The sequence below is a fragment of the Ornithodoros turicata genome, unplaced genomic scaffold (assembly GCF_037126465.1).
Source record: "Ornithodoros turicata isolate Travis unplaced genomic scaffold, ASM3712646v1 Chromosome16, whole genome shotgun sequence".
NCBI classification, from domain to species: Eukaryota; Metazoa; Arthropoda; class Arachnida; order Ixodida; family Argasidae; genus Ornithodoros; species Ornithodoros turicata.
The window spans coordinates 1,426,703-1,453,762 of record NW_026999320.1 but is presented as its reverse complement, the minus strand read 5'-3'; the positions used below and the strand labels follow the sequence as shown (position 1 = coordinate 1,453,762).

The 27,060-nt window shown below is 47.3% G+C and overlaps 1 protein-coding gene across 1 annotated transcript in view; it reads right to left on the bottom strand.

The window, feature by feature from the left end:
* LOC135372661 (uncharacterized) overlaps positions 1–27,060 on the bottom strand; it is a 260,959-nt gene that overhangs the window by 188,717 nt on the left and 45,182 nt on the right. Inside the window, exons 6-8 of the mRNA XM_064606160.1 lie at positions 13,987–14,068; positions 12,863–13,059; positions 8,520–8,630 (exon numbers count right to left, since the gene is read on the bottom strand). Of these exons, the coding sequence (XP_064462230.1) occupies positions 8,520–8,630; positions 12,863–13,059; positions 13,987–14,068 (390 nt within the window). The remainder of the gene's footprint in view (positions 1–8,519; positions 8,631–12,862; positions 13,060–13,986; positions 14,069–27,060) is intronic.

The following is a 27,060-nucleotide window of genomic DNA, read 5'->3' as shown; positions in this document are numbered from 1 at the left end:
TCGAATTTTAGATAGGAAAATAGCACTCGATATCCCTGCTCCCTCTCCGAAATCAGGAAAGACGTCCGCTCAATACAGTCCACTAATTATATTCCAGTGTTATTACGCAAGCAACACACCAATATTGGTCCAAACGTTGACACATATGGGCTGCCAAGATTATGAATACGGGACCAATATGAGGAGTGCAACCAGGCTCCATATTGGACCATTGGCCATTTCGCCCATATTACGCCAATATTTCTGTGATAACGCCAACACGGAGCCCGTGTAATAATAAAACATTATCCGATATATTATCTACCACTGATCCCCACAATATTGGGCCCATGTTGGCTGGTCATAGGCGATACCAGCATAATCTGGGGCCTGTTTCGCCAAGATTTCCCCCATATTCGGTGAAACTGGGCAATATGGGTCCCATATTGACTGAAAATACAGAAAATGGCACGTACCCGTGTTGCACAAATGCCGAATCAGCAAGGAAAGATTGAACGTTGCAGCGTGTGAAATGCCCAATTCAACACGTCGTTACATCCAACAACTTCCCGCAGATGATCCACATCGTTCGAAACAGTCAATATGCGTGGCAATCCCATTGTAACATTCACTAGAACTCGACAACTCAACTTTCAGCTTTCTGGAAGCAGCCACCATCTTGTCCTGCCATCCGCCCTGCATCTCCTGTCAGCGACGAAAACCTTCCCCACCTTCTGCCGGCCTGCTCCAACCCTTGTCACCACCTCATGCACCCTTCGACCGCGTCGGCATTTATTTACTTGGCACCTTTCCCGTCTCTCCTACCGGCAACAAATGGGTTGTCGTTGCCAGTGATCACCTTACTCGCTACGTCGAGACGGCACCCCTTCGGAGTGGTTCCTCAGAAGAAATAGCCCACTTCTTCATACATAGCTTGCTCCTTCGCCACGGTGCTCCTCGTGTGCTCGTCAGCGATCGCGGCCGCCCGTTCCTCGCACGCCTTCTCCAAGACGTTCTCCAAGCGTGTTCAGTCGTTCACCGTCCAATATCTGCATATCACCCACAAACCAACATGCAAAATTTCCAACCCGCTCCTAGAGTACAAAGGAGCGAAACACTTTCGTGACGGTGACGGACATACGCCTCAACAACTCATAATGCTTGTGGTAACTTGAAAACACCTAGAGTTGCAGAAGAAACATCCCGAACACAACAAGGCTGCCCTATGGATACCCGCTGTATGTCAGAAGTTGGACGTTGGGATATCCTGGGAGTTTCATCCGACATATGTACGGTTACAGGTCCAAGTCAGATAAAGAAGGAGTACCCATTGACGTCCGATAGACATCCAGCCCAACAGCACATGGTTCTCCTAGGGATGTATGATGTACGTCTGGAGCTGGATGTTGAGATATCCCCGAGATAACACGTTTCGTTCCAATATATGTGCGCTCGCATGTCCAAATACGAGAAAGAGTCCTCTAGGACGCCTGAGAAATATCCACAGGGATGTCCATTTCTTCCAGCTAACGCACCTAATAAAACAGGCATAATATATTTTAGTTTTAAAGTGCATTGTATATTACTTATGTGAATTTAAGTAATCGAACAAAACTGCTCGCAATTTCTCCGCTTCCATCGTTGGTTGTTCGCTTTGTGCCGGTTCGCTGACGTATTGTGCGCACTTGCAGAGTTCGAATATTCAGAGAAATGCTGGAAATTCGACTATGCTGGTTCTTCGATGTTTCCAAAAAAAGGCATGTTTATATGGTACAATATTCGTAGAGGAGGGGATTCTACTGTCACAGCTACCCTCACTTTCTCTTGTCAATAACCTTTCAAAAATGACGAAATTTCAGGTTTCGATTTCAGTAACGGCATACTGTCCCTTAATTCGGAACTACCGATCCACGCTAACGGTGCAAAAAAATGCTAGGTTTCACTAAATTGTCACTCCGAGCGCTTGGATCTCAGACAAAAAAGAAAAAAAGAAGATATCACGACATCTTCAGACGTACATCGAATATCCTGAGGACTGCCATGTGTTGTTGGGGCATAGATCACCAGATGGGGTGTGGGGATATCAGAGTGATATCCAGCAGAGAGACGAGTCCGGCCACGGACGTTAGGACATTCATCGTACATCTATTGCATATCAGTTGTTGTTGGGGATCGCTTCATGTGAAGCACTGTGTTTTTTTACTTCACCCTGCCGCAATTCTATTGGCATTAGAGGAACCAGCGACGTTTTAGCCCGCATGAAACGTCCGATTCGACTGTCACGCATGCGCATTAGTTGTAGGACGCGTGATTTCGCTCAAACGACCACGCTCGCTCTCAGTCGGTTCGACCGATTCGCATTGGCATCGCGAAGCAAGTTAACGACTGTTTGCAGCGATGTGTATCATATGCGGAAAGTTGTTGGATGTGTATTCAATTGGGCATTTCACACGCTTCAACGTCGTGGTTGCCGTGCAGCTTGTGCATTTGCACAAAACGGGTACGTAGAGTTTTCGGAGTTTTCAGTCAATATGCGTGTACACGGGCAATATGGGGCAAATACTGCCAGGATTTTCTCCATATTGTCTCAAATTTGGCAATATCGGGCCCATATGGCCATGTTTTAACCATGTGGGGGAAATCCTTACAAAACGTGTCCCATATTGGACCCGTATCGCCAATGACCAGCGAATGTGGGTCCGATATTGTATGGTAATTTGGAAAGATCCCAACTAAGCATCAAGCAAGCGACGTTATCTGCGACCCTATAAATCCCCACAGCGCAGCCGCGACAACATTCACTCTACGTATAGATGTATGGTGCCCAAAAATTGCTTGATTCCTCATGCTAATTGAATAGGTTTGTTTGCACATTCGCACAGCTTGCAGCGTAGTGAACTTGAAAGCGCCTGCGACATGCGGAGCGGAGACAAAGCCACCCTAGCGGCGCTTAGGAATAATAGAGGGAAAGCCTGCTTCAACTGTCTTACTTGTGGTGTGGGGTTGTCCGGCTTGCCACGAGCTGTTGGCATTTCATTATCCTCAGCTGTGGTTATCAGCGAGAGGTTTATTTGGGGATACACTCGAAAGTGGTCGCGTTCGCTGAGTGGGGCATTTTCAGCAATGTGATAAAACAAATATCAAGCAAATGAGGATGCACTCAGCGAACGCCACGATCCTCGCGTGTCACTGAAAAAACGGCATCGCACCCGTGCGAAATCGGCAAGTACACATCTTTGCATAACTGCCACAAACCCAATCAAACGATGATCAGACGATGATAAGCACAGCTGAAGGTAATGCCGAGTCAACAGCTCGTGACAAGGAGGACACCCCCGCAGCACAAGTGGAACCAGTCGAAGCACTATTTATTTCTCCCAAGCGCCGCTAGGATGGATCTTTTCCCGCTCCGCAGGTCGGAGGCACGTTAATTCTTTTTTTAGCGCCGCAAAGCGACTGCGGCTGCGAGCGGCGTACAGACCTGAACAGATGGAGAGAGGACATCGGAGAGAGGAAGGAGTCGGGCACAGGAGGGTTAGTATGCGTCTAGAGCCGACTTCAGGGGAAACTGTACCGACATTAGTCTCGAAAGTTTTCGAAAAACTTTCGAAAACTTCCCAGTCTCGCAGGTAAAGCGATCATCCTCACCACAGTGCCACGGGAGCTGGTCTCTTAGCTTAACTCTTCATCAAGCTGTACGTTGGAGGTGCTCCTGGTGCATTTTACGAGACCGCGGCTCCGGTAAGACTTGACGAGCCTGCTACTCGAGTACACTTTCATTTTGCAAATGTTCCACTTCACAAACACGCACAAACTATCCACAAACAAACACACACACACACACACTATTACCAACTATTCCATAAATATTACCAAACATCCGATTGCTCACAGGGCCCTCAAACTTTTCACGAGCGAGGTGTTTGGAATACATGGCGCATATCTGCTGGTGGGCTTCACAACATCTCTTTCAGTGCAGCAAATGGGGCCTTCTTTACATGTTGAAAATTGCGAACCTCAATGGAAACTGAAACAACAACAACTTTATTTTGACTTTGGAGAGTGGGGAGGTTCATCGCCAGAGGCGATACTCTACCCCATTGCTGGTGAGGATGTGCGGAATAAAGTAACGAGCCCCTTCAGAAAAACGATCGAAGTCCGATGGTGTCCAGAAATGTCAAAAGAGCTTTGAGCGCAGATCGTTGCTGGGCGGGATTGGGCTAGGGACCAAGCAATTGCGATAGGGAGAAGGGGCGAGAGTCCAGCTGACAAAGAGACTCGGAAAGTGCGGTTCGGGAAGGTTGGTAGTGGGGGCAATGAAGAAGAATGTGCTCCAGATCCTCAAGAGCACCACTGTGGCAGCCAACTTGTCTCAAGCGGTAACGACACTGAGCTGTGAAGGACACATCGAGGCGCATTCGGCGGAAAGCGAGCGTTGGATCAACTCTGCTGAACATAGATGCGGGAGAATGTCGGTTGTCCATTGGCGGGAAGCCAGGAGTGTCACGAGGCGTCGCAGAATGGAACGGCGGTATCCTCTCATCAGAACAATACTAGTCCGTTTCCGATACGAGAGTGCTGCTTCTGCGGCGCTGTCTGCCTGCTCGTTCCCCACGACACCACAATGGGCCGGAACCCACTCGAGAACTAGCCTGTGGCCCGCTGCGTAGACAGTGTGGTAAGCTATTAACACATATGTGACTAGAGGTGCGGACGGGCCTCGTATGCCGGAATCTTCAATAGCTTGTAGTGCAGATTTGGAGTCTGTGAAGACTGCCCATTCCCGCGGTGTAAAATCAGCGATGTGTTGTAGAAAGAAAAGGATGGCATAGAGTTCCGCAGCTGTGGAGGAGGTTGGATGTGAAAGGCGTCGTCCGTGCACTACGCCTTCGGAAGGTATGACGAATGCTGAGGCGGACTTCTTGTTTCGGGATGCGCCATCGGTATATGCTTCCGTAAACGTAGGAAACTTCTCGTCCACCAAACCATGAAAATGAGCTCGGAGGACTTGAGGGGGGACCTGATCTCTTCTTTCCAGAAGGTTTGGAGGGCTTACAAAAGTCGGCGGTACCGGCAGAGACCAGGGGGCTTCCTGCGGTATAATGTCCATAGCTATGAAGCCAGTGAGAGTCTGGCGTGTCCTCTGCGCTACTTGATAGAAGTCGCTTCCAGGGGTCCCAGCCATACAGGCCACGCCCAGCCATACAGCGCCGCCTGCAGCTCGCTTTACATAATGTCCATACGTACCTCACGCACCTTGGGATGGACCTTTCACCCGAAAAGTGTGTCGTGCTCCCTTTCACGCGCAAAGCTATGGCAAATTTCCCTCTTTGGGTTGGTTTAGAAGGGTTGGGTTGAAAGAAGCTTGAGCCGGTACGCTTCCACTGCTTCCCTGGCGTGGTAATCGACTCGGACTTGCGCTGGGCTCCCCATATTAAACACCTTGAAACTAAAGTGCGGCGATGGCTCCCCGCAATTCAACATCTTTCTGGTTCAGGATGGGGCTGTGATCAGCGTTCCCTGCTCGTAGTTCACGCGGCGTTGCTGAGGGCGACTGTGCTTTACAGCTTTCCTATACCTTTTTCCTATTCTGTCGTCCCCTTTTTCTGATGTACATTAGTATAAATATCTCTACCAAGTGTTCAATGTATCGCACCTGATGAAGGGCGGACTCCGTCCGAAAGCTTGTTTTTCAGTAAAATAAATGTCTGAATGTCTTTGAATACTTATTTTATCTACTTGCGAGTGCTACACTTCTCCCATTTTTGCCTGTTAGGATATCAACAACATCATTAAATACCCTCCGGTCCCTGTTTGCTCGAAGCCTTCGTCGCTGCCTCGGTGTTCCAAGAATGGCTGAAACACGGCAAGTACTGGCTAAAGCTGGTAAAATCCCGATTGAGGTTCTACGTGAACGTGAAACGGCTCGACACTTCCTGCGTTTGCGTGCTCACATTCCCCATCACCCGCTCCTCAGGAAAATTCGATTGAACCTCAAAGATCTCAACATTCACAACTAAAAACTAATTAAAAGCTTCGCAGTGCCACAGGCAAGGTGCCTCAAGCCAACGAATGCAGATAGCAGTCAGCTGAATGTGTTGCATGCGCTTTCAGGGTCCTAATAGATGGGCTCTATGAGGATATAAAGAGGTGAAGCCTGCTTTACGTGTTGTCCCGAATTCTCAGTCTTGAAAGGATGGGCACCTTTCGAATTCACGCGTTGGACGTCTTTCTGACAGCTTTCCACTACATGGTCTGTCTCAGCGTGAAATGGTTTTGTGCATGTAGTCCTCCCAGGACGGACCTGTGACCCGTGCCTAAAGCGCTGGCTCTTAAAGCAACGGCGTGGTTTAGGGCGAAAGGTAGCACGTAACAGATAACGTATACTGCTTTTAGGATGGAAGGGAGCTTGTGCAGTTGAAATGAAATAACAACATGTTTGGATCAGAATGGATGGAATTTTTTTTTACCATCGCGATGTATGACAATTCGCTTGCCTGACACCACACCCTGATCTCTGAGTCCTTGAATCTCCGACTCAGTAGAGTCAAGCAGCTGTTCGTCAGGTATCACACCTTTTACTATGTTCATCTTTGTTTACGTGCCTCGGTACATTAATCACTGTATCGACAATTCTAGTTTGAGAGAGGAGAGCCGAGCCTTGCTCTGTTACTCACTTCGATTTGCAAGTCCCCTATTGGTAGCAAGACCTTGTCAGAGTTGGTACCCGTTTAACATAGTAAGTTTTGCCGATAACCCTTTCCAGCTCTTTCTCTATCAGAAAGCGGAATATCTTACCAAGTGGCTCGATTTCATCCTCTGCATGCAGAAGGACTTGGCAAACCACGATTCAGGAGTGAAGATGTTGAGCATGTGCTCTTGGGATACATAGGTGCGGTGCCTCTTGTTGAGACGCCGATCATCTTTATGGGAGTTTATGGGATCCATAAGCGGAGGAAGTGCATCAGTGCAGCTGATGTGTCGGCCACCAGCGACCCCAACTAGGGGAACGTGTTTTCTCACGCTAATACATCCATACACACTCTACCCAGGTGCAGCTCCGAGAAAGAAAGAAAAGACTGCACAATGTTGACATTAGCCGCCAAGGAAGGTAAACGGCAGAAATGGAGAAGTAGAAGGTAAGAAAAGAGAAAGTAATGAAAAGGGAGATGGCAACTAGCTAATAGGTGTGGCCGGGCCTTCCAGGACCACCCGCCTATCGGAAGCAGGAGCCAAGGTGGTAAGTTGCTTTCCCAGAGGAGCCCCAAAGTGTCGAAATCAACCTCTGGGTCCACTAAACTACCAGGATCTCATTTCCAGCAGACTCGGGAGGTAAAAAGTTAAAAAATGCACAGAACAGCATAAATTATATTGCCAAATGTTCGATTGCGCTTAGCTTATGAAAGTTTGTGAAATTTAGAAAGCCCATCACATCAGCCTGCGTGTTTCACAAGTGACTAGAAGGAATAAAAGTAAAAACCCTGCTTCGCCGTTGTCTCGCTTTTTCCCGTGTGTCCCACGTCTGTCGTATTATGAATAGTAGCGGTACCCGTATTGGTAGCGGAAATACTTTTTCGGTTACCAATTTCAAATATAGCGCTATCGCTACTTCCCTGATCCCGCGGGATAGCACTCCTCTACCGAAAAAAAAGTAGGAAATACGGTAGCGGCGCTACCAGTAACGCCTCTGTTTGTACAACACTGTCATTTCTAAATGCTCGGGACAAAAATATTTACTTCTAAGATATCGGCTACTGATACGTATGCTGCTTCGCGCCCACCTTGCATGGAGAAGTAATGAGTGAGGGCGACCTATTCCACAGAAAAGTGAAGCTGGAATTGCGGTCCAGCCATGAAGGAAGGAAACACTGGAGCGGCCCTTCGCATGGATTTCTATGGAAAGCAGGCAGAGATACCGCTCGCAGCTGGAGCGTAGGATTGTGGGATAGCCCTGTCAACCACTTCATCGCACACGTGACCCAAGTAACTTAGCTGTCCCCATGGATGAAAAGAAATTCAGCCATTTATCCGGGTGTACCTAGGGTTCTCCTGAGGTACGCATTAAAGAATCCGAGCATAAAATATGCCAAGGATTACGCGGACACCGTCCTGCGTTACAGTGGGATGTAAATCACGTCGCGTGCATGAAGTAATGGCAGTTTTTACTGCAGCGACCGCCACTGGGGTCCCACGCACATTTGTTCGAGACGGCCGCTCTTAAGTTTCCTTTCGCCATGGGTCGAGCCGAGTGACGTCACCACTGCTTTTCCGGTTTGTTGTATCTCTGTTCCATCTCTGTGATATCTTTGCTTTCTCACCACTTGAGTTTGTACGATTTCTACGGTACGTTGTGTACAGTGTACAATATATGTATAGGTTCCCTTTCTAACTTGCTACAGGGCCTCATTTGCCCATTTTATGATTTAGTTGTCAAATGAAATATATAACAACCCAATAACAGCCCGTAGGACCAATATTGAAACACGAAGAAAGGAAAGCAAGGCGCATCAATAATCGGCAAAGAAACGAAAACATTTTACCAGAGGAACCGATGTACTAGCAGGTAGGGTGATGCGGGCACGCTTCTGGCCATCTACGTAGTTTGGTATTGGTGACATGGGAACCATGTATAGCCGGCCGCTGCCCATCGTCTGCATGAACATCAAATAACCATTGAAAACAGTCCTGTAGTGCTCAGTAGTTTAGCCGAAAGAATTTGCCGTCTATCTCACGAAACATTTCACAGAAGTAGACGTCCCTATTATTTTCATCAACTACACACGAAAGATAAGTCTCTGCAATTTCGCGGGATTCTCTTGTATACAGTACATGGAAGTTGCGACCATATTGACGTGTTGTATCATGAAGTATGATAGTAGTCGAGAAAGCCAGACAGGGGCGGCATTTAAACCACGAATCTCGCTTTCCGGTCGAGCGCCTTGAATAATTCGGCCACGCTGACATCCGCTTTCCGACGACAACCCTGCGGGCGTTCCTGACTGGATACGCATTCTCTCTCTCTCTCTTCCTACAGTTATCCTCCTTTCACACGCGCGACGCGCGTATGTGTGTCGCCGAAAGCAGGAGACTACGAGAGAGAGTGAGAATGAATGCGTGTCCCGGGCCGTCTCGTCAAATGAGGCAGAAAGCAGATGGGTCATTCCACACCAAATGATCCAAAGGTCCTGCTCGACCCTCCGCACTTCTGGACCAAAAAATTTTCGTGGATACCCTATGGTACGAATGAATGGTTTTACTGGGAAATATTGAGTCCCTGCCATTTTACATGGGGTCAAAGTTTTCGGTGAGCACGAAAACCATAGTATGTTTGAAATAGTTTGGGCGGATGCATCGCATATTACACGCATAATTATTTTGCTGAAAAAGACGACTGGGTTCGGCAAATCTGCTGAGGAAGCAATTTTTGGGAACTTTCAACTTTTGGTGTCCTAAAACGCCCCGGCTATCGGCGCTTTTTCTTGCGACCTTGCGATTTTTTAAATATACTACACGTAACAGCTGCAATTCTCAAAAACATTGTGGCCGTTCACGATGACCCATTCTACAAGCCAGCTGGTTTTTAAAGCCGTCAGTGCAGTATTTTTTGCCATAGTAATCATTAACCCTGGCGATTTTTGCAAAGTTTGACGTTTTTTAGGCGAATTTTGAAAAGGAAGTGGTAGAACAGTCATTTGGTATATATTGGCTATAGGAAACCCTCACCAAAACATATAAAAAACCAAAGATGTACTTTTTGATAAGCGCGACAAAATATTTTTTTCGCTCAACGTACTACGCGGAGGCGCGCGCACTCTCCGGTGGATTGAGATCGTTGGTGAGCATCGCGGGCCAGGCGCGCTGCAATGCGACAGCTCAGATACGCCGCTACGTCTCACACGATGCCAAAAACGATAATTTGGACTTCTGGACACAGGTCTAGAGCATGCAAACTTACTAACAATGACGCGACAGGAAAGGAAACTGCCTCCACCAGTATGCCAACGCGAGATTGATACTTTGCCTTACAAACGGGACCGAAACGTAAAGCCGCGTGAAAACACTTTTAGGTAATTTTCAAATTTTCATTTCGTTTTCAAATTTTCATTTCGTTTTCAAATTTTCATTTCATTTTCAAATGACTTGTACAAAACCAAAACGTCTGTAACACAAGTTAATGGTCGTGCTCAGCACACTAGCACGGTGAAGGCGCTCAAGATTATGTCCAGCATTTGATGCAGTAGAAGTCGGCTCCGCGTGTCTGGCTTTCTTTGAACACCCGGAATACCCGATGTTGTTGGGAATGCATGTTGTGTGCACGGTTATTTCAGAGCGGCTAACGGTTCGAAGCAGTGATACTTCATTGTTTTTAGGCACGGCCCTTGCGCTGTCGTTGCGGTTCTTCAGCGCCCCTTGCTGCCGCACTACCTGTTCTTCCGGCACCCAGATCGATGTAATGGCGTCGAGATTTGTCTCTGCCCAGGTGTACAGATTACAGACCCACGGTTCTCAGTGTGTGACCTTCTAAGGGCCTCTGAATGCTGGCTTAAGAAACAAGCCTCTTCAGAGTCCGAGCTCCATCTCAGGGCCCTTTCCCTTGTGAGGTCGCATAGAAGTGCCATGATCGACGCACTTATGCTGAAATCCGAGCAATGGTGACAAAGGTTGACGAAACATTTTTTTTGTATTGCACACCTGCGCCGTTCGTGAATTAGTGAAGTTTATTAACACCAGGATAGCCTGCTCTTATTCTCAGTGTGAGCTCTGTCTGAAAGGTATAGACCGTGGCATTGTCGTGCCGTAAACAATCTGATATCACAACGAATGTACGGTGACGCAAGTTTATATTACCAGGGAAGCGGTTGTGAAATACCGTCGGATGAATAGTGGCCTGTCCTTGATCCCTATAGAAGCACTGCGGATCGTCCTGTACGATAAAACTGTAGTTTTCGGCAAAATTCCGTGATTCCGAAGGAGCTCTGATTGTTGTTTTGCCGCGTAGTGGTGCTATTTGAGTGATTCCAATTTATGAGACAAGTGATCGACAAAATCGTCACGACAAGGTCTTTTCTGTCAGCCACAGATGAATAAAACGTAGGACACGTATGCTCACGTGGCGTTGGGATCTCAGAGAGAAGATTCGTATCTCCTCTAAAGCTGCTATCTCCTAAAGGTCCCCATCTTATTTGCCTTTTACAAGCGCAATAAACTGGCGGCACATGCCAAGCTTACCAACGTCTACAACGTGCTACCACCTACACCGCAGGCTACTGTCCATGGAGGACCAGGACAACAACCCTTTTTCCACTGATAAATTTTCAACTTTGTGGACTACGTATATGATGCACGCAACTATGGGACGTCACCTTGTGTACCTTGCGCATACCAGGGTGCTGAGCAGGGCCATTTATTTGCGTTGCAGACGTTTTGCTTTTGTACACCTCATACGAAAATGATAAGTAAAAACGTTTTCACGCGGCTACAAGTATCGGTCGGGTTTGTAATGCAAAGTATCCACTCGCGTTGCTATACTTCAGGAGGCAGTTTCCTTTCCTGTCGCGACGTTGGTAGTAGGTTGTGAATGCAGCAGACCAGTACCCACAAATTCAAATTATCGTTTTTGAAGCACCATCAGACTTCGATCGTTATTGTGAAGGGGCTCATTATTTTACTCCCTACATCCCCACCAGGAATGGGGTAGAGTATCGCCTCTGGCGATGAACCCCACCCACTCTTCCTCTCAAAATAAAGTTGTTGTTTGTTATCGTTTTTGGCACCGTGCGACAAGCAGCGGCGTATGTGGGCTGTCGCGTTGCAACGCGCCTGGCCCGTGATGCTCACCAACGCTCTGCCTCCGCCGGAGAGTACGCGCGTTTCCGCGCAGTATGTTCAGCGAAAAAAAAAAAAAATCTCGCGCTTATCAAGAAGTACCTTTCCTTTTTTTATATGTTTTGGCTGAGGGTTTCCCTTACCCAATGAATATCAAATGACTGTTCTATGACGACCGCTTTCTTTTCAATATTGGCGGTAAAAAACGTCAAACTTTCATGAAAATCGCGAGGTTTAATGTGTACTATGGCAAAAACTACTGTATTGCTTCTTCAGCACATTTTCCAAACCCAGTCCTATGTTTCAGCACCATAATTATGCGTGTAACGCGAGTGATGCGCCCGCTCGATTATTTCGAACATACTATGGTTTTCGGGCTTACCGAAAAATTTTACCCGCGTAAAATGCCTGGGGCTCAATGTTCCCCAGTTAAACTTCGGAAAATGTCTATTCATACCAAAGGATATCCACAATATTTTTTGCTCCAGAAGTGCGGGGGATACAGCGAGACCTTTAGATCATTTGTCGGAATGACCCAGATGCAAGCGTGGTCGAATTGGTGAAGGCACTCGACCTGTAATCGAGATATGCGTGTTTGACATTCCTCGGCTGTCTGGCTTTTTCGATGACTGCCATATTTCAACTTTTCTGTCCTGAGGTTTCTGTTTTGTTTGTCCACCTGTATGTTCCAGCGTAACAACAATTACTTTCCATCATGAAAACTGCATGACGAGTTTGTCAACGAATGTCAAGATTTTGCTTCACAGGCGTCACGCTTTCTCAAAATTTCGCTGATTAACTCAGTTAGGAAAAACAAACGACTAACAACTCCGAATTATCTGCAAATAAATTCCAAAATGCCATTCCCCGAATATGACAAAAAAAGAAAAACTCCGAAACCCAGAACCCTTGTTATAGGGTAAATGGTATAAATATAGGGAAGCTGGTGGACCATATCCATGGCTGTCTAGGAAAGTCATAGTCTCACGCTTCCCAATTGATGGACCTTGGAGGTACACTAAAATGACGCCGCTCCGTCAACGTCCGTCAATGTTACCTCGCCTTCCTCCTGTAACTCGTATCCCTCGGAAAGTCGGTCAGGCAGGTAAATGTGGCATTCAATCCATTGCCAGTCCGCTCCATTGAACCTAGCTTGCATCCGTTGCTCTCGTCTAGATCGCTTAGCCGTCCTCCATAAGGATGTCATGACGTTCTGCATGCGGCTTCTCTCGATGTCGTCCAGGTTGAGAAAGCCTTCCGAGTAACCCTGATATGTTACTTCAAGGACATGCACATTCTCAAACCGTAAAGCAATACAAGCTTAAAGAGTAGTTCCTTAAAGCGACTATCGCATCCGGAAAGCTGTGTACAAGACATTACAGTAATGTTCGCCGTCACTTACAGTCTGCTTGGCGATAATCTCTCTTCCGAAAGCTGCTTGACGTTGCACCGCAATATACTAAGCGAAAATTACTCGGTGAATACGCAGAGTTTCAGTTGCGGCCATATGGCGTGTAACACGGTGCTACGCTCCTGGCTGTACGTACACGTCCGATGCTAAGCAAAACATTCAAGAAGCCGACCAGAGGCACTTCGATTGACCGAGTTCAAGGGATGTTTTCTCTGATTTTCTGAGAGAGAATACCTACATGCGTCGTCTGCTCTTGTCATGCACTACATGAATTCGCACATACGCAACTTCACTATTTCGAGTAGAATTTTCAGCGTTATTGTTGGTGATGAACTAGGAGTAAAGCGGCACTGTAGTTTCGGAAACGCCCTCGACGGACGAGGTAGTCCCTCTAAGAGATCCTTCTCAAACTCCATGAAATACTGCGATCGTCGAAAACGCATGTCATCTGAATACTGGTTCGTCAACCACTCATTTAAATGTGTCATATCGACATTATCTGTGTAGTTTGGTGCTGAAGTATTGTCACAAGAGATTTTGCGGTCCTGGAGAGTATACTTAATTTGTGATTTGTGCCCGGTTGAAAAGTGTCATTTTTATATCCAGAACAAAAGCAAGCTTCGGTATCTATAGAGGGATGCGCCCCGAAGGTAGTTTCCCTCATGAGCTACAAGTTCAGAAATATGTGCTAAACTGCTCTCACTGCATACACAAAACTAGAGAAAGCATCTGTAGCTATATTCTGCCTTGATAAGAGTGGAAGGACTTACCGAGATATTTCAGCAGTTTGACGAGAGTGCAGGTCAAGATCAGGTTTAATTGGATAACAGCAATCGTACGAAGGAAGATGAGCTGAAACAGTGCAAATTACGAATAAATATTCGCATCGCATTATTGTCCTTTTGCACATGTCCTTCCACAGATCGTCACACGATAATATGAGACTCAGTACGTAGCCTTTGGCGTAGCACACTTTCATGCTAATATAAACTAATTAACATAGAGCACCTTCGGCCCATTACCTTTGCCAGTTCTTCAAAAAATCAGGTACAGGAGTCAAGATCAAATATATCTTCCAATTATATCATATGTTGCCGATCCTATGCATCTTCATTGACTCCTAGGATGTGTGAACACAACTGGGCGATTCCACGCGAAATGATCCAGCGGACCTGCTCGGCCCCGACAAAATGATCCCGGATTTTTATGAATTTTTTTTTAGCAGTCCCAAATAGTGCAAAACGACACACCACGAAACATTTCATCCCAAATCTCAATGTGGCGGGTGCTAGACACGAGCTAATTTCGCAGCGCTGGCGAAAACCGTGCCTGGCGTGAATTAAAAATAAAACGAATTAAAACAGGAGCCAAAGAAAAAAATATAGCACCCCACCGGATACATGCAACGTGGGTCAGTGTGGCCGTAATACCCTCTACTACAAAAAAAAAATATTTTCTCCTGCATAGGAAGAAACACCCTCGAGGTTTTTTAATATGTTGTAGAGGAAGGCTCGCTCTATAAAACTGCGTTGGTTCCAGGCGTCTCTTCCGACCTCTTCATTGCGTGTTTTACGCTCGATTGTAGCGAGTTTTGGAAAAATCGCATACTTCCTCTTTTTTTCCTGCAATGACTACAAGAGTTACGTGTTTTGCGACTGTTGAAGTATTCCACGAGGCCTTGTCAAGGAAAAATATTCATTAAAATTTAATGGTTTGATTTTCCACAAAAAAATCACGAAGAGGGAGTAAAATTGCGAAATTCTGGCCTTTGTCTACCAGCACCAATTACAGCACGACAACTGGGATTTGAACGCTGTGTAAAGCATGGCTTCCTCTATACGCAAAAGAAAACCGCACGGTTCTAGGTGCTTTCTATGAGCCGCACCTGCCGTTCACGCCAGGCACGGTTTTCGCCATCGCTGCGAACTTTGCTCGTGTCTAGCACCCGCCACATTGAGATTTGGGAATAAATGTTTCGTGGTGTGTCGTTTTGCAATATTAGGGATTGCTACACAAATTTGTGTAAAAATACGCGATAGTTTTGTGAGGGCCGAGCAGGCCCGCTGGATCATTTCGCGTGGAATCGGCCAACTGTTTTCAGCATGCTGAAAGGAAAGCTCCCATAGGAAGGGTCGAAGGTCACACTGTTTCTCTGAAGGATGTTGGATTGATTCAATTTATTTTTTTACGTACGTAAATCGCCTCAGGTTCATAAGACTAGGCCGTTAGTGCAATACGGGCAATAATTACTACGCAGTGTTCTCAACTCCTCAATAGATGACGTACAAACACACTGAGGTAAAGCATTCTGCTCACAAGTTGATCTTTGGTAAAACGAAATTCATACACATCACAACGACAATCAAGATATTTGTCTTTTTGTTGGGATACCGCCTTTGTGATCTGAAATGTGGTGCCCCCGAGTGTGCGTCAGAGTCAAATACTAGTTTTATGATGTCAAGTTCTTCACGAGTATTAGGTTTTATTGTTTGCATTTTCAGTCGTTTACCCCTATGACAGTGTGTCGATATTTCAAACTGCCAGTTACAAATCGCGCAGCTATATTTGACGCATATGAGGTGGTGCAACTTTTAACTGCACATCTATTCTGCCGTCAGAGGCTGCCAGTGCTGATTTTGTCACCATATAGGTATCTACAGCTGGAAACTGATCCCCGCAACAGGCTCATTCGACAGTGCTCGGCCACTGCAACCAAGATTGGCGGCCAGGTGTGCTTCCCCCGTATTTCCTTCGTCGACAAGACAGACCTTGGAGTTTTGTGATCTGTAATTCGGAATGTACAGGCCAACTTTTCCACCCACAAAATATCCAAGCGTACACTAGAAATCATCCGGCAATAAGTGAAGCCCATAACTTTGTAAGAATTGGCGGGAGTAACGAATGCGTGATCGCGTTCTAAATTATTCCCATCTGGGGAGGTTGAGCGGGTAACAGATGATCTCGCTCGTTAAAGAATCAAAGGGTCGGGTGTGTGTATTTGTAGAGTGGTCTATTTTTATTAAAAGGTGAACCGTTTTCAAGGAGCTCAGCAGAACTCTTCGGGAGAGGTCCACGTGTTGGAGGCTGACGTCGGTGATATGTCTGTGGTGTGTCGCTGTGGTGTAGCTTCCTTGGCTAAGGTTCGGATGTTGATTATCATGCTAACTTTCGTACCTTCTCTCCACGCAGAATAATCTAGTTTTGAAGAACATGAAACGGTGTTACAGGGTTGGTGCAGGGTTGGTGCAGGGTTGGTTACAGTTGGTGCATTACACGCCAAGTGATACAGCAATGCTGCTCGACTATCGCAGATTGTCAAAAGGACAAATCATTGTGGTGGTACGCATATACGAAATGTCACATATTAGCGTCAAGGACCATGGCGTTCCGACGTTAGACAGCTCTGAAGTTTGCGCCGGGAGCAAAACCCATACCCCATACGAAAGAGTGCCGTGAGCATACTACAGCACCTAAGTATTTAATAAAACGAAATCTTGCATGTGCAAAGTCGATCAGGACAACGCTGAAAAAAAAAAAGTGAACTCTCTTCTCAGCGATTTAGGTGTTGTGAAAAATCGCTAAACTGACGAAAGTCATTGAACTGCGGTAACAAGCCACCAAGACGTGCTTCAAGCAGAAGAGTATACTGTAGAAGAGTATACCCGTGGAAGACGATGAACAGATGCCTCCGCTGGCGCGTGCCACTGCGCCTGCCAGCCAGTTCTACCGGCACTGTCCTAGCGTGAGGCGTCACGCTAGAACTGTGCCAGTAGAACTGGCTGGCAGGCGCAGTGGTGCGCTCCAACAGAGGCACCTCTTCATTGTCTTCCACGGGCCGCCACAATACCTCACTCATTCGTGTTAAAAAAAATACTCCAACGTTCCAATGTTAATCCGCTTATATACATATTGTTGTTGTTGTTGTTGTTTTTCAGTGGCATACTTGCGACGTGGGCTTCGCAACGTGGTCACTAAGTACGAGCGCAACTCGCTCTTGCTCACATGGAAAAACGTAGTGCAAAACTAAGATTATTACAGCAGAAATGATGGAGACTGTCCTCTAATATAATTAAGTCAATGTTAAAAAGGTGATTTGCTTATTTACCTTTTTGACCGTTTGAAGAGACACCAGGCAGTGGGATTCAGATTCACTTCATTCAATTGAAGCGTATCCGAAGAGGGGAGTCAAGTCCTGTAGATCACAAACAAAATACAGAAACCGACACTGAAGATTTTTGTTTAAGTTTCATTTGTACAAGCCTTCGCGTGGAGGTCCACGCTTCCTCAGGTACAAAATGAAGTGGTGACCACTCCACTTTGTACCTGAGGAAGCGTGGACCTCTTGTACAAATTAAACTTCTTGTACAAAAATCTTCAATGTGTGTCGGTTTATGTATTTTGCTCATTCAATTGAAGGAGACAAGTGGGCGTTATGAGCCTTGTGTTGTGTTTGTCCTATGTTTAATTGCCTCATTCACTACATCGTGACCAATATTTACTGCTGTATTATAGGTTGTGATCTTATACGATGTACACAACTCGAAACACGCACTATCCACCTACGTAGTACACGAGTAAAGTGGGCTTCACCTGGCTGCACGCGTGCGTTGCGTGAGGCCCACCCCTGGGAACAAGTTTAGGATAGTTTTTTGCTGATGTTCTGCTGTTTCTGTTGTCCTGTTGTTTATCAGTGCCCTCAAAGTCCCCACAAAACAATTCATGGTGTATTAAACAGAGCGCAAAAGCCTCATAGTGACGCTATGCAGCAAAGCTCCGCACGCGTTCGAAATAAAAAAAGCTGAGCAGGAAAATGCACATGATCGAGAAAACAACAACTTTACTTTGAGATGGAGACTGGGGTGGTTCATCGCCAGAAGCGATACTCTACCCCATTGCTGGTGGGGGGATGTGGGGAATAAAATAATGAGCCCTTCACAATAACGATCGAAGTCCGACGGTGTCCAGAAATGTCAATAGAGCCTTGAGCGCAGATCGTTGCTGGGCTGGAGTGGGCCAGGGACAAAGCAATTTCGATAGGGAGAAGAGGCAGAGTCCAGCTGACGGGAAGGTTGGTAGTGGTGGCAATGAAGAAGAATGTGCGCCAGATCCTCAACAGCACCACAGTGCAGCAGGTGGGAAAGTCAACTTGTCTCAAGCGGTAACGCCACTGAGCTTTAGTAAAGGCCACATCGAGTCGCATTCGGTGGATTAATGCAGCGTCTTGACGACAGGTGTTTCGTGGCATGCGGAAAGCGAGCGTTGTTGCGTCGAACTCTGCTCAACATAGATGGGGGAGAATGTCGGTTGTCCATTGGCGGGAAGATAGGGGTGTCACGAGGCGTCGCAGAATGAAATGGCGGTCTCTTCTCAGCAGAACAGTACTGGTCCGTTTCCGATACGAGAGTGCTGCTTCTGCGGCGCTGTCGGCCTGCTCGTTCCCGACGACACCACAATGGGCTGGAACCCACTGGAGAACTAGCATCTGGCCTGCGGCGTAGACAGTGTGACATCTGTGACTAGGGGTGCGGATGGGCCTCGTATGCCGGAATTTTCAATAGCTTGAAGTGCAGATTTGGGGTCTGTGAAGACTGCCCATTCCCGTGGGGTAAAATCATCAGCGATGTGTTGTAGAAAGAATGTTAGCGCTGCGCAGCGCAGGTATGAGTAGACAGAGGCCACAGCAAGAGTCGAACAAGGAACGACTTTACTCGTGAAGAGAGAAGGGAAAAAGCAAAGGAAAAACGTGTTACGCGAGACACGCAGTGTGCGCAAGATGAAAGTGAATAAACACGTGAGCATACGTCAGACGAACACGAAAACGAAACTAGACAACACATTGTGAAAATATATCTAACACCCTCCCTCAATGTGTCGTCGCAAAAACCCTTGTCGATGGTATCGGAGTCTGACGTTTATGAAGACCCAGACTCTCACAATGCCGGCGTGTCCTGTTCAAATTCAGAGCCTTGGTCATGATGTCCGCGTAATTTTCCGATGTTCTGATGTACTGGAGTTTCAATTGTCCGGTCTCGATCTTCTCATGGAGAAAGAAGTGTCGCAACTCTATATGCTTGTTGCGTTCGGATACCACTTGATTATTTCCGACCGCAATTGCACCCTGATTGTCAACGAAGAGGGTATGTGGGTCACCGATAAATTCACTCGCTCCCACTTCCTTCGTAAAATGTTGCAACCACAAGACCTCTTTAGTTGCGTGGCACATTGCGATATACTCCGCTTCGACTGTTGACAGTGAGGTTGACGTCTGCTTTTTGCTACTCCAGGATACCGCTGCACCTGCTAGCATAAAAACGTAGCCACTGAAAGAACGTCTGTCAACACAATCAGTCGCCCAGTCTGCGTCGCAGAAGGCTTGAATTTGCTTCCAGTCTTTGAAAACGTTAACGCAACGTCTTTCGTTTGTTTGAGATAGCGTAGCATGTGCTTCAATCCGCTCCAATGATGTTCGGTAGGCTTCACATTAAACTGACTCATATATGACGCTGCGAATGCCAAGTCAGGTCTCGTCCCTCCAGCTAAATAAAGTAGCCCTCCAATCGCTTGACGGTACTGGTGAGACAATGCATTCGCTGCCTCGTCGTCAACACACGCTTTCCTGTACTTCATTCCTGGATCTAGTGGTGACGAAGCTCCCCTCGCGTCTTTCATGCCAAAGGTTTCCACGAGCTCCTCAGCATACTTTGTTTGGTCCAGGATCAGGCTTCCGTCTTCATTTCTTCTGATTCTCATAGATAGTATGTGGCTCGCTTCACCAAGGTCCTTTACTTCGAATGCACTTCGCAGTTCCTGCTTAAAGTCCCCAATTTTCCTTTCCGTCTTCGCTATGATGAGTATGTCGTCCACATACACACCTATAATGAGGTCTTCACAAAAGTAAACGCAGGGATCTGCTTTTGACCTTGTCATGCCTTCGTTCTTTAGGAGTTCGTCCAGTCTTACGTTCCACTCCCTCCCTGATTGACGGAGTCCATAAAGACTTAACTTTAACAGGCAAACGTTGTCCTGGTCTTCTTTACAGAAGATAGTGGGTTGCTCCATATATATGGTTTCCTTTAGAATTCCGTTCAGGTATGCTGCTGTAATGTGAACCTGATGTATTTTCCAATCTCTCTCAGTTGCAACCGCAAGGAGTATCCGTATTGACTTCATCTTTATAACGGGTGAATAAGTTTCGTTGAAATCAATTCCTTGGACTTGAGAAGAGCCACAAGCGACAAGTCGTGCTTTGTACCGTTGTAGATTCCCATTCTCGTCATATTTCTTTCAAAATATCCACTTTCATTTGACAACCCCTTGATCGCGCGGTCTTGGGACAATTTCCCACGTACCGTTCCTCTCTAGATTTCTCAGTTCTTCATCTATGGCAACCTGCCAATAATTGCCATCAGGCATCGACAGTGCTTCTTCCAGAGTGATAGGATCGGGGATAGCGTCGGCTTGTTTGACCGTGTAACAGTAGTTTGGCCGTGGTTTGTTCGCTAGTCGTTGAGATCGTCTTGGTAGCTGTTCTACTTCGTCCGCCACTTGACCTGCTTCATCGACGTGCTCTTCGTCTCTGTTTGCACATGGGCATGTCACTTCTTGTTGCTCGGGTTCTCGTATAGGAGCCTCCTTTGGGGCCTCGTCTTCGACGTTGACTTCAAGATTTACGACTACGATTCCGTCGTCGTTACATGACTCCGCAGTCACTGGCTCCGTGACTGTTTCGACAGTCTCGGGTTTGCAGGGAAATACGCCTTCGTCGAAAACAACATCACGGCTCAAGAAGAATTCATCATTCTCCATGTCCCACAGTTTGTATCCTTTGACACCTTCAGGATAACCTACAAGAACGCATTCGACCGCTTTGGGGTCCAACTTCGTCTTTCTACGTTGTCTCCGCTCTACTGCCCAAGCTCGACATCCATAGACTCTGAGGTAGTCTATTTTGGCCTCTCGGTTGAGCCATAGTGTTTCCGGCACTTGATGGTTGACGGCTTTCGACGGACACTTGTTACGTATGTGCGCTGCTGTATCGAGCGCATCTGCCCAAAGTGTTTTAGTCAGGTCGGACTCAATCAACAGACATCTCGTCATGTCCATCAGCGTTTGGTTGTATCTCTCAGCTATACCGTTCTGTTGCGGTGTCTCAGGCACTGTCAACTTTCGTGTTATCCCGTCTTTCGTCAGGTATTGTTTGAAGTCTTCTCCAACATATTCACCACCGTTGTCGCTTCGAAGGGTCTTGATGGTAGTGCTGTGAAGATTTTCCACTCGTCAAACTTTTCAAGGGCTTCGTTCTTCCTTTTCATGGGGTACACAACTGCGTATCTGGAGTAATCATCAATAAAAGTTACGAAATACTTCGAACCTCCTTTCGAAGTTGGTGTCACACTCCGCACGTCTGTGTGGACCAGTTCTAAGGGCGCTGTAGCTATCACTGTGACGTCACTGCTCGGAAAACTACTTCTCCTGAGCTTGCCTTCCACACACGTCGAGCATTTTCCTTCATCGCTCCTGAAGCTTTCTGGACATAGCTTGTATACGGCATCCAGGTGGAGATGGCCGAGTCGACTGTGCCACAACGATGCATCCGCAGTACAACCACGTTTCGATAGCTTCGATGACGAGCACAACTCTTCTACCGTGTATAATCTTGCCGACCTTGTTGCCGATAAGATGGTCTCACTGTTGCTCCGTCGCACTCCTGCTTTTCCATTGTGGAATGTTACTTTGAAATTAAGTTCCTCAATTTTCCCTACAGATAGGATGTTGCCGTCTAGCTCGGGTACATACAGCATGTTCTTGAGAGTTAAGAAATTCCCACCGTACTCTTCTTGGAGTTGGAATTTCACATCTCCAAGTCCGAGGACTTTCATTACGTCTTGATTCGCTGTGTGTACAGTAGATTCATATGGCTGGAACTCCACGAATTTCGTCCTATTTGATGTCATATGGGCTGTAGCTCCGCTGTCCATGTACCAAACTGCAGGACTCCCAGATCTTGTATCTGACACCGATAATGATGCGTGAGTTACCTTTTTCGCTTGTCGTCGCCCTGTTAATTTCTGCGGTGTGGCGTCGTCATCAACCTCTTCACAGTGTTTGGCGATGTGTCCCAGTTTCCCGCAGGCGAAGCATCTCACACGTCGTCTTCCAACATCGTAGCTTACTTTTTGAAAACTCTTCATTCCACGGCCTCGAGAGAACGGTTTCCCTTCAGACATGTTGGACATGTTGTCGCCTACTGACTTGTTGGACATCATCTCAGCTTCCTGTTTGGTGAACAAAGCTCTTGCTGCACCATCACTCTCCGTCATCTGCCCTTCATCTCGACGTTTCTTGCGTTTTTCCTCCACTAAGAGTCTTCCCTTTACTTCCTTAGCGGTGAGTGTGGCTTCGTCCTGCTCCAACTTGAGGATGAGTGCTTCGTTAGATTCCGGCAGTCCCATCAGCATGACAAGCGCAACCTCTTTATCAGTGAATCCGTATCCACCGTTAGTCAACTTGCGATGTAGGTCCATCAAGCGGCTCAGGTACTCCTTCATCGGTTCATCGTCTTTCTTCAAGACATTCACAAAATCTCTCAGGAGTTCTAGGACGTGCAGCAATCAGTGTTTCGTGTGAATTTCCCGAAGGATTTCTCACGCTTCCTTCGCGGTTGTGCAAGTGCCAATGTCGTCCAGATAACTGTCCTCTACTACAAGGAACAGGAAAGTGAGGGCCTTGTTATTGTGTTTCCTCTCCTCGTCTGTCATTTCTGAGCCGGAGTATCCAGGATCCACTGCTTCCCAGCAACTATTTTGTACGAGCGCAGCTTTCGTCCTAATTGACCACGCATGGTAGTTCTCTGAGTTCAGTTTCGTGATCTTGAATTCGTCGCTGAAAGCCATGACTGCTGAATCGTCTCTGGTTTGACTGCCGCCCCGTCTCGGTATGCTTCGTTCAGAATCGCTTTGTCGTCCTAGGCACTACTTATGTGTTCCTGGCGTCTGGCTTCGCTAACGTTGCTTCGGGCGCTATCTTCTACTGTCCTCTTCACTTGCGTCCTGAACTGTCGTCTTCTCTTGCGTCCTGAACTGTCGTCTTCACTTGAGTCCTGGACTGTCGTCTTCACTTGCGTCCTGGGCCCATAACCTGTTAGCGCTGCGCAGGTATGAGTAGACAGAGGCCACAGCAAGAGTCGAACAAGGAACAACTTTACTCGTGAAGAGAAAAGGGAAAAAGTAAAGGAAAAACGTGTTACGCGAGACACGCAGTGTGCGCAAGATGAAAGTGAACAAACACGTCAGACGAACACGAAAACGAAACTAGCCAACACATTGTGAAAATATATCTAACAAAGAAAAGGATGGCATAGAGTTCCGCAGCTGTGGAGGAGGTTGGCTGTGAAAGGCGTCATCCTTGCACTACGCCTTCGGATAATGTGACGATTGCTGAGGCGGACTTGTTGTTTCGGGATGCGCAATCTGTATATGCTGCCGTAAACGTAGAAAGCTTCTCGTCTACCAGAGCATGAAAATGGGCTCTGCGGACCTGGAGGTCAGGAAGACGTGGGAAGGTGGGTGACACAGACAGAGACCAGGGGGCGTTTGGCGGTGTGACAGTCCTAGGTGTTAAGGCGGTAAGAGCGGGGCGTGTCCTCTGCGCCACGCGATGGAAATCACTTTCAGGACGGTATCGAATTTTCCTGAGGAGTGGGTGACGGGGAACGTTCGCACGCAAACGTAGGAAGTGTCGAGCCGTTTCCCTTTCCCGTAGAACCTCAACCGGGAGTTCATCAGCTTCTCCCAGTACTTACCGTGTTTCAGCCATTCTTGGAACTCCGAGGCAGCGACGAAGACTTCGAACAAACAGAGACCGAAGGGTATTTAATGATGATGTTGATATCCTGTGCAGAATAGGGAGGCTGTAAAGCACAGTCGCCCTCACCAACGCCGCGTGAACTGCGAGCAGGGAACGCTGATCACAGCCCCATCCTGAGCCAGAAAGATGTTGAATTGCGGGGAGCCATAGCTGCACTTTAGTTTCAAGGTGTTTAATGTGGCGAGTCCAGCGCAAGTCCGAGTCGATTGCCACGCCAAGGAAGCGGTGGAAGCGTACCGGCTCAAGCTTCTTGGCACCAACCCAAAGCTGGAAATTGGTCATAGCTTTGTGCGTGAAAGGGAGCCCGACGCACTTTTCGGGTGAAAGGCCCACCCCAAGGTGCGTGAGGTACGTATGTAGATTATTTAAAGCGGGCTGCAGGCGGCGCTGTATGGCGGGGCGTGATTTTTCTACTGTCCTAAGGGCGAAGTCATCTCCATACACGGAAAACGACACTTTGCGAGGAATTACTGATTGTATGCCCGCCATCACCACATTAAAGAGAGCCGGACCGAGAATACTTCCTTGGGGAACACCTTGAGGAACAGGATGCTGAGGGCTTTGGCCTTGGGACGTACGGACAGCGACAGTTCGGTCCGTAAGGAAGTCTTGGAGCCAGGTCAAGAGTCGACCGGATACCCCAAACGAGCGCAAGGCGTGCAGCACATAAATGTGCGAGACGGTATCATATGCGCGCTTGATGTGCAGGAAAACCGAGAGGACGATCCGTCGATGGGCACGGGCATGTTGGACTGTAGAGACTAGGTCGAGAACTGGATCCATGGAGCTTCGGTTGCGACGAAATCCAGCCATTTCGTGAGGGAACGCATGTTGTTTTTCGAGCCACCAGTCGAGGCGATGCAAAACCATTCTTCCCATCAGTATTCCCATACAGCTTGTCAGGCTGACAGGGCGAAAGCAGGATAGGGCATTTGGGGGCTTGCCTGGTTTCAAGATGGTAACAACCAATGCCTCCTTCCAGGTAGGTGGTAAATATCCTTGTTGCGAAGACATTAGACACATGAAGGAGAGCTTGGAGTGACCGCCCGTCAAGGTTTCGCAGTGCGACATAGGTGATTTCATCGGGTCCCGGGGACGAGCCGGCTTTCACAAGCTTCAACGCTGCCTTTAGCTCGATTAGTGTGAAGTCGCGGTCCATAACTTCCGGTGGACGGGACCAGTCTTGCTGAAGTTCAGCCGTCAAACTGTGGACAAAACTGCGGTGTATCGGTGTGGTCGAGGCAGTCGCCGGTGTCGTTAGTACCACACAGAAGTCCGTCGCTAGCGTGTTTTCGTCTATACCCTTAACCATAGCCAAGGCCGCGAGAGGATCCTTTTGAGGGGGCGCCTCCGTCACCATTCGGATTGTCCGCCACATCTTCATGGAAGGGTCAAACGGTGAAAGATGATGACAAAACTTACGCCAACGCTTCCTGTCCTGTTTCTTAAGTTCTCGTGTTACTTTAGTTTTCATCCGGCGGTATTCCACAATGTACGTAAGTTGCCCTGTCCGACGAGCCGTTCTTTCTGCTCGGCGACGTAATGTCCTAAGGTGGTTAATTGCTGGACAATGACCGACATGTCCGGTTACCCTTTTAGACATCACCACCGGGTCCTCAATACTGCGGCTAACTGTTTGCGAGAGAGCCTCGGGGGACATACCGGTGTGCACATATGTTCTGAGGCCCTCACGAAAAAGTCTCCAGTTTGTGAAAGAAATCAGTCCAGTAGTTGCTGAGAGGGGCAGTCTGTCGTGCGAAATATATCGATAAAAGATCGATAGTTGTTGCTTCGCAGAAAAGCTCGTTTGAGAGCAAAACAACTGGAATGTTGATCGATCAAGAAACCCTGTAGAGCTGTGAAACTAAGGATCGTTGTTGTTTTAGACAGTGTGCATTGCACTTCAACATAGGAAATTAATTAAATCAAGTAGAATGACAAAGTATAGTGGTGCTACGCGGTGAACCTCAAGATTATTTCTCTCACTGATACTTCGACGCTGCAACACTTACTAAAAAAGTGGTTGGTGCTATGCAGTGAAGCTTCGCCAGTAGTCAATCTTAAAAAGAACACTCAACCCAAGCTGAGTATGAAGAAACACAATTTGCCTTCAGAGCTCTCTGTTCAGAGGGTTTTGTGCGTGCACCACAAACATAGCCAGCGTATATTTCACGCGACACACCTGCGCGTTCATTGTAAACAGAACGTCACTGGAAGCACCATTAGAAATATAAATTTAGGATGATCACACAAAATGTGCAATGCTTGTCGCATTATCGACAAGTTCTTCTCGGAAAAAATGTGCTCACCTTAAGAGTTATAACAGTTACAAATATGTCGGGTTTCACACCGCATAGATGCACGAACTTGGCACACGACAACATGCAGCAATATCTGCAACACGAATTTCCGGCGGCGCGTGGGCAGGTCACGCGATTTTCGCCTGCCCATTCTCGCGCACCTTTCACCTCACACGCCGTGGCTACACACAAACACTCTCTCTCAAAATCAAAACACACAATTTTGAATGCATAATCTGCGGATGATCGCGACGCACGGTCTTAACATGCGCTGATATAGGCACATCAAAATATCGCGCACCTTCCAGGTTCAGAAACCTACCCCATGTCAACAAAAGGACAACTCAACTTACCGTGGTGAACGCCAGCCGCACAGAAATCTAGATAGCCGGAACACAGGCGCGTAATATACTGCTCCCAGTCCATGTCCCAATATGTTGGGAATATGTTGCCATCTGTTTTATATCAATGCTCACTTGTTTCCCTACGCTCTCATGGTTGTATGTCATGTTTTTCGAGAAATGGGGTCATCGGGCTTTTGAGGGTGAGCCGACTGCATGCCTCACCATGTTCGAGCCATCTGTTTTATATCAAACCTTCCACAGTTTGGGGTTGTAAATCGTGCTTTCCGAGTCATTGAGCTTACGCTTGATGTCGCGTATCCAAAACTAAACTGTT